Source organism: Tamandua tetradactyla, chromosome 14 (assembly GCF_023851605.1).
Source record: "Tamandua tetradactyla isolate mTamTet1 chromosome 14, mTamTet1.pri, whole genome shotgun sequence".
Classification (NCBI taxonomy): Eukaryota; Metazoa; Chordata; class Mammalia; order Pilosa; family Myrmecophagidae; genus Tamandua; species Tamandua tetradactyla.
Genome location: NC_135340.1, coordinates 74,626,111 through 74,633,872, shown reverse-complemented (window position 1 = coordinate 74,633,872; position 7,762 = coordinate 74,626,111). Strand labels below are relative to the sequence as shown.

Sequence of the window (7,762 nt, the reverse complement as noted above, 5' to 3'; positions counted from 1 at the left end):
ATGAATGTGCCCCTATCTAACTTATAAATATTAAATAAAAAATGTTTAAATTCCCAGCAGTGTATACATTTAGCAGTTTTCAAGTATTACAAAATACTGGTAAGGAAAGACTTTAATACACTACTATAAAATTCCAATACCTAAACCAACAAGGAAATGTCTGAATACATAATTTGTTACCTTGAGCAAAATATAAGAAAATAAAGACACAATAGTTCTAAATTCTTTATAACCGTTAAGGACGGGAAACCAGTATATCTGAGAAGTTTGTTTTAATAGAATTGAACATTTAATTTTTTCCCCACAGTAATTAAAGCAAACATTTTATCATTATTACCCTTGGTATATCAAACAGAATTCCAGGAATGTAAGAAAGTCTGACTTGGAAATATTACATAGAAAAAGGCTGAATTAACAAATACATTACATTTTTTAGTTGTATTCTTATAAGTATACATTGACATCTACTTATCTGATAGCAGCACTGCTGGTTTTAAGTTGCTTTTTTTTTTCCTTCCAGAGGGAATGCAGAATGGCAGTATTATCTTTGGAACAAATTAAGAGGATAACAAATAAAAGCATAACTTCTACATATATTTTTCAAGGGCAATAAATAGCTAAGATATAATTATGGAAAAATATGCTTCAGGTTTTATTGGTTTGTTTGTTTTAATTAAAATATAACGCATTGTCACTACTATCTGTTCTGGGAAAAACAAACCCGAGGTTTGTGTTTTCTCCTTCAACCATTAGAGTGATACTAAAAGTAAAATTAGGTTGAGTTCAACAATGTACACATATTCTGGGTTATTATCAAGAGACCTACTAAATATTCTGTATCAAAGTTTTATGCCCAAAACAGGTTCTCTGATGACTTACATGCTAGTATAGGAAATCTGAAGGAATAACAGATTGTATAACACAAATGGACATACAATATAGAAGGAAATAAATAATACAGTTTGACCCTGGATATTTCCCTTAGAATAATTTCTTCCATAAATAAGACTTATTTTTTATATATAGACTCATCCTATAACTAGTCTTGGATCACGAAGAAAGTTAAGGACATAGATTAAAAAATCCATACCACATTTTTTAGTCTATTGTCACCCTAGACCCCAAAAGACACTCTCTAAGTGGGATGCTCAGAACAGATTAAGACACTTTTAAATAAACAGATTTACCAAGGCTTAGAACATAAATTACAAAACTATTTGCAGAAGCAATAGTCTTTTCAAAATGACTAAAACAAACTATTAAATATAAAACATATCAAGTGAACTATTAAGGATCATTTTCAAAACTATAGCTAGAAATACAGGAAAATGTGTTATCCTCATAATAAAGTTCAATAAATATTCTTTCTGAATCCTATAAAGACTAAAAGATGTTGTAGGCTTATTTGGTTCCCATAAGTTAAAAATTTTATTGTTTTTACATAAATTCCTTCAAATTTTTATCTACTCTCAAGGAGGTTTTTAATAAATGCCTTTTCCTAGACTCAGAGAGTATATCATCCCTCATTTCTTCCCAGAAATGTGCTTTTTTGTTGGTTTTGATTAGTATACATAATTTTCTAGCAAATAATCATGATTTGAATTTTAAGGTTCAAGGTAATTCTAGAAAAAGGCAGATATCAAATGATCTGTTTTTCTACATTCCCCTTATTTACAAGGTCCAGAATCCAGTGTGGTTTCCTCTCTATACTAACTCACTGCACTGTCAATAAAAAGTAACTGTGGTCCAGGTTTACCTATGTTAAAGATTTCAAAGTTTCACAACACTACAGTCATTTATATCTGATTTTAATAAGATAAGTATTAGCGTTATGTATTTTTTCCTATTGGAAAAGAAATAAAAATTTTTATTTTTCTATCTAAATTAAATCCAAGCTCCATTATCAATTCTTAATATCTAAAATGTACATTCCTAAACAAAGGTAAAGCTGTTTAAGGGCTGAACTAGTCTAATATACAATTAAGGGTTATTTATTCTGTTATTTTTTTCTCTTGTTTTCTGCTTTTTTAAATTCCTATATTAAATCCCTGGTTTCTCATGGATTCGATCATAATTTAACATTATAAAAATTAATTTCAGAAACTACTGTGCTAATATTTAGATTTCCGGAAGGAATCAGACAAAAACAATTACCTCCATTTATTGTTAGAACAGAAGATAAAATAGCTTACTAACTGATAATGAGTTATGAATGTCACTATGACACAAAATTTGCTGTGATTTGCTTATTTGGCTACAAGTGCAGTATTTTTCATGAATGACAACACAGCATTTCCAACTTGTAACATGAAATTCCAGCTCTAAAGACTGTACTGTGTGACTTGAAAAAGTCTGATTGTAACTAAGTAACAAGCTTTCCCCTGAAAAACATGAACAAAATCCATTGGGAAATCAGGCACAGACGGTATTTATCGGTTTTTCTTCCTTTCCTCCTGTGGTTTTGTTTCTCAAGACATAAAGGTGGTTCCAAAGGAATCCAGCACGTCTTACAAAATGATACAGCTATTTTTTTCCTTTTCTTTTTCTTTCTCTTTTTCTCGAGGTTCCTTTCGTTTACGTTCACTGTTCCCAGATTGTCTTCCACTTGATGGAGAGGCTTGTGCTTGCTGGCCTTGCTTTAAGAGAATTGCATAGAAAGAAATAACTCCAACTATTCTAAGGTGCTTAATTATAGTCAGCCAGAAAGAAAAACTGTAGAAATGAAAGCAATCATTAACCGGAAGTGAAGCAATCGGTATATATATTTGTTACATTAAACGGTATCTGAGTAGTGCCTCTACCATTCTAGATACCTATAAGTATACATATCCATTATTCTAAATAAATGAAATTTCAAACAACAAATATCACGTAGGATTATATTACCTGGATCCTCAAATTTTAAAATGTTTATGTTAAAGTTTAGAAATGGTTAAAGAGAGTAAAACCTTTTGGTAAACTATAATAATTCCCTCAAGACCTTATTAAATACAATAACAAACAGATTTTAAATAGAGAAAAAAGCCCATAACCATCTGGTGAAAAAAACTAATCATAACTTAGTACATTTTAACTTTTAAGCTCAGGGTAGTCAATATTTGAGCTAGAAATAGGAATTTTATACTATTTAAAAATGAATGGAAATTCTTATAAAGTTTCACTGGATGTTAAAAGGCATCTCACTTTCTTATGCACCCTAATCAAAATGAATAGTTTTAGCATGGCACAATTAAACATCAAGGAAGGAATATTTTTGATTGAATAAAATGAGGTTTAATAAACAGAAACTCATTTAATATTTTCAGTCTTCAAAACATCATCATTTAACTGGAAAAAGTGAAAAATGGAAGTGTTATAATTTTTGTTGAAGATTTAGTACATGTCAGACATTGGATTAAGTGTTAACATTATTTATTTTTCACCACAAGTATTACCTTCTATTTTATAGGTTAGGAAAATGATGCTAAGAGAGGTAGAGGACTTTGCCTAAGGTGTTGCAATTAACAAGCCTAGACAAGTAGGAAATGTAAATCCATATCCATTAGGGTCCAAAGTCTATATTCTTTTTAATAGTACCTCATACTGTCCTCTACTTGATAGAATGGTCTTTGCTCAAGTTGTGGTTTATTTTCTTTGCAGTTATTAAGGACTTAAAAATAAATTTCAAAAGTCTTACCATCAGAACCTCATAAAAATAATTTCATTAAATGAGAAATTTCTTAGAATAATCACAAAACACATGGGTCATAAAAACCAATGGATGCTAAAATGCTAACATAATTGAAGAGTTAATACCTAATTTAATTTTTTTTACCTCAGCAGAAATTTCTTTATTGTTAAAGTCATCCTTACATTTAAAAATGAGAACACTATTTTTCACCTGAGTCTGTGTAGAAGCAGAAGCTGTAGCAACTGCTGCTTGTTCCTGTTCCTGATAATATTGAGAAGCCCTTCTATCCTCTTCCTCTTGGAGTTTCTTTGCTAGTTCCAAATCACTGATTCCTTCTGGGATTTGTTCCCAATTGATATCTTGGCTCTGCTGTTCTTGTTGTAGAGATAATGCCATAAGATAGTCCTAGGAAATTAAATTATCACCACCTTTAGTTATGAGATTTTATTCAAGAACTAATAAGCATAAATAAAGAGATTATATCTATGAAGCTATGAGAATCACTTTTTAAAAACATATCAAAGAGAAAAAATATGGAACCATTAAGCTTTACCACCAGGGAAACCTCTGATACCATCTCAAGTATTAGGGACTCACATGTAAATAGGCCAAGCCCTTGATCTTGAGACTTGCTCTTCTGAAGCTTATTTACATAGTGGAGAAGCTAAGCCTCCTACAGTTACGCCTACCAGTTACTTGAGAGGAACTCTTTTTTTTTTTTCATCTGCCCAACGTATTTTAACCTTTGTCCCCTCTATTATTTGTTTACTTTTTTATCCATATTTTTTATTCATCTGTCCATACCCTGGATAAAAGGAGCATCAGGCACAAAGTTTTCACAATCACACAGTCACAATGGAAAAGTTGTATCATTATACAATTATCTTTAAGAATCAAGGGTACTGAAACAAAGCTCAACAGTTTCAGGTATTTCAATTCAATACGCTACAAACTAAAAAGAGATACTATACAATACATAAGAATAACCTCCAGGGTAACCAACCTCTCAACTCTGTTTGAAATCTCTCAGCCACTGAAACTTTTATTTTCTCTCTTCTCCCTTTTGGTCGAGGAGGATTTTCAATCCCTTGATGACAGGTCCTGGCTTATCCTTGGATTTCTGTCCCACAATGCCAAGGAGATTTACACCCCTGGGGGTCATTCCTATGTAAGTGCGCAGGGCAGTGAGTTCACTTGTGTGAGCTTAGAGAGAGAAGCCACATCTGAGCAACAAAAGAGGTTCTTTGGCGGTGAGTCTTAGGCCTAATTTTAAATAGGCTTAGCCTATCCTTTGTAGGAATAAAGGGCTTGACCTGTTGATTTGGTCCCCACTATCTGCAAGAATATCAGAAATTCTCCAAATGGGAAGCTGAATATTTCCTCCTTTCTTCCCAGTCTCCCAAAGGAACTTTGCAAATACTTCTTCATTCACTGCCCAAATTACTCTGAGACATATCAGTACATCACACTAACCTGGACAAACCAACAAAATCTCACACCCTATTCATGATTTCATGTACTTATGGTGTTCAATTAAACTGACCATACAAGTTAAATTAGAAAATGCACTAAGCAAAATATAAATTTTGCACTAAATAAACTCTCCCTTTGATCTCACACAGAAGTTGAAGTTTTAAAATACGGACAATATTATCCTTTACCGTGTATTCTCATTTACCTTAGTCCTATCCAAATCGGCTTCATTCATCTCTCTACATGAAGCAGAGAATCTCTTTTGTTGCTCAGATGTGTCCTCTATTTCTCTAAGCCCAACTCTGCAAGTAAAATCATTACCCTCCCCTCTATGTGGTTCATGACATCCAGGGGTGATAGTCTCCCTAGAAATGAGGGACATGAGTCCTAGGGTTGAGCCTGGCACCGTGGGATCTACAATGCCTTCCTGACCAAAAGAGGGAAAAAGAAATGGCTGAGAGAGTTCAAACATAGTCGAGAGGCTATTCTGGAAGCTACTTTTAAGCTAGCTTCAGCTAGATATTGCTGATTGCAGTTTGCCACACCCCAACTAACATCATTCCTGTTAACCCTAAAAAACCCTAGGGCTCTATCTGAGATTCTATGAAAGTTCCATGCACTATGATTACTTTCCAGAAACCTAAACTAGACCAGATAAGTCCTGAAACCCAGAGGGCCAGTCTCTCCAGAATATCATCAGTTAGTTTCATCCCCCTATCCAAAATCATTGATGCCCTTTTCCAACATGAAAAAGTTAGAATGGGCATAGCTCAAATACCCCTAAAAATTGGGAGAAGGATCAATGTAGAAAGAGGAGTTACAACAGAGAAGATAGGATTTAACTAACGACTATGACTGCTGAATTTATTATATATTTCTTTTAGTCTCCAGTGTCTTGGAGGAACTAGGAGGAAAAACCTAAAAATGTGGAACAGTAAACCATACCAAACTCTAAAATTTGCTCTATAACTACTTGTTAGAAATGTACTTTGAAATTTATTGCTTTTTTGTATATGTTACATTACACAAAAAAAAGTAAAAAAAAAAAAAAAAATCCAAACTTGAATATATAAATGTAAGATCTCTTTCTAAGTATTTCCCTTGGAAGGCTCTAAACTTATTTCACTCATGGTGTTATTGTTTTAAATATCTTTGGAATTCATTTGAAATTTTTTCTAGAAGTAGTACTAGTCATTTCAGATAGCTAAAAAAAAATGTTTTCCCTATTAAAGAAACACATGCCACTACAGAAATTTTAAAAAAACACAGAAAAGCATAAGAAAGCTGAAATCACCATATCATTATGCAGAAATAACCACTGTTAACATCGTAGTATATAGCTACCAAGTATTTTTTTCTACAAGCATATATACACTCAAAAACACCTTTCCCCACCCCATGAAACTACTTGCTTTTGTAATCTGCTTTCTTCTTCATTAAATGTAACAGATATTTCATTTTTAAAGAATAAGAATTTCCTGAGAATATTATTCTTCCAAATCATGATTTTTAAAGTCAACATAGTAGACCATTTAGAGACATACCATCAATTAATGAAACTCCCCTCATCTCTCCTACATACAAACCAAGATTATTTCCTATAAGAAAAAATGGTACATCTTTGGTCAAAAGTTGTATTATTTAACTGAATGCCCACTGTATTAGAGTTAATGCTGAATGAAATTTACTTATGCTGTGTATCTCCCCTGCTATCTACCCTCAAAAATACAAGAATTTTAAAAAATCTCAAAGGATATGTAAAAAGGTTGTTGCTTGTGAAGACCTTGTACTATATACATATATATAGCATGACTATCTTACAGTCAATAATTATCCCTTCAAATTTTTCTCCTCAACTCTTCAAATTCTAAATATACTTACAATTAGATTACCCTATTTCTTTGGCCTTCATTCCCTCTGCTCCAATATTTTTTACATACACTGGTTTGTACATTTTTTAAAAGTAATATTTTAAAAACAATGCCCCGATTTCCGGGTCAAGATGGCGGCTTAACAACATGCACATTTTAGTTTGTCCTCCAGAACAACTACTAAATAACCAGAAACAGTACAGAACAGTTCTCAGAGCCACGATAGTGACACACAGCGTACCCCAGTCTGGACCAGCTGGACCGGCTGTGAGCACCCCCCAGAACCGTGAGTTCCCAAAGCTGAGGCGGCCAGCGTCCCTCCCCCACAGGCCGCTTCCCAGAGGGGAAAGGAAAGGACTTTACCAGCAGCAGGGACTGGGCACAATCAAACGCCAATTGTGGAACTAATTAACAAATTCTGACTACTAAAAATAGGCCCCCAGCTTAGGTGAACCTGATCAAAGCGGAGGTTGCTCATTTTTGCCCCGGCACCAAGGGGGCAGGACTGACAGATAAGGGGGGGAGAGAAGGAAACAGAGGTTTTTGTGGCTGTGTATGTACAAAGGCGTGACTGCCTCTGGATACAGCGGCAGGGCTTTTCAGGCTGAAACTGCCCCAGGCATAGGCAGAAGTGAGTTCTTTTGGGGACTTATCTGGAGCCTGTGCCTTCCCCAGGGGAGGGGTGAAGCCCCACCCAGGGGGAATCCCTCCATCAAGGAATTCAGACACCAGGGCTTGGTAACTCGAA

The 7,762-nt window shown here is 34.1% G+C and overlaps 1 protein-coding gene across 1 annotated transcript in view; it reads right to left on the bottom strand.

Moving 5' to 3' along the window:
• Positions 1–257: 257 nt before the first annotated feature.
• Positions 258–7,762, bottom strand: part of MINDY2 (MINDY lysine 48 deubiquitinase 2) — a 127,133-nt gene continuing 119,628 nt past the window's right edge. Inside the window, exons 8-9 of the mRNA XM_077128035.1 lie at positions 3,881–4,075; positions 258–2,636 (exon numbers count right to left, since the gene is read on the bottom strand). Coding sequence (XP_076984150.1) covers positions 2,508–2,636; positions 3,881–4,075 — 324 coding nt within the window. The 3' untranslated portion in view covers positions 258–2,507. The remainder of the gene's footprint in view (positions 2,637–3,880; positions 4,076–7,762) is intronic.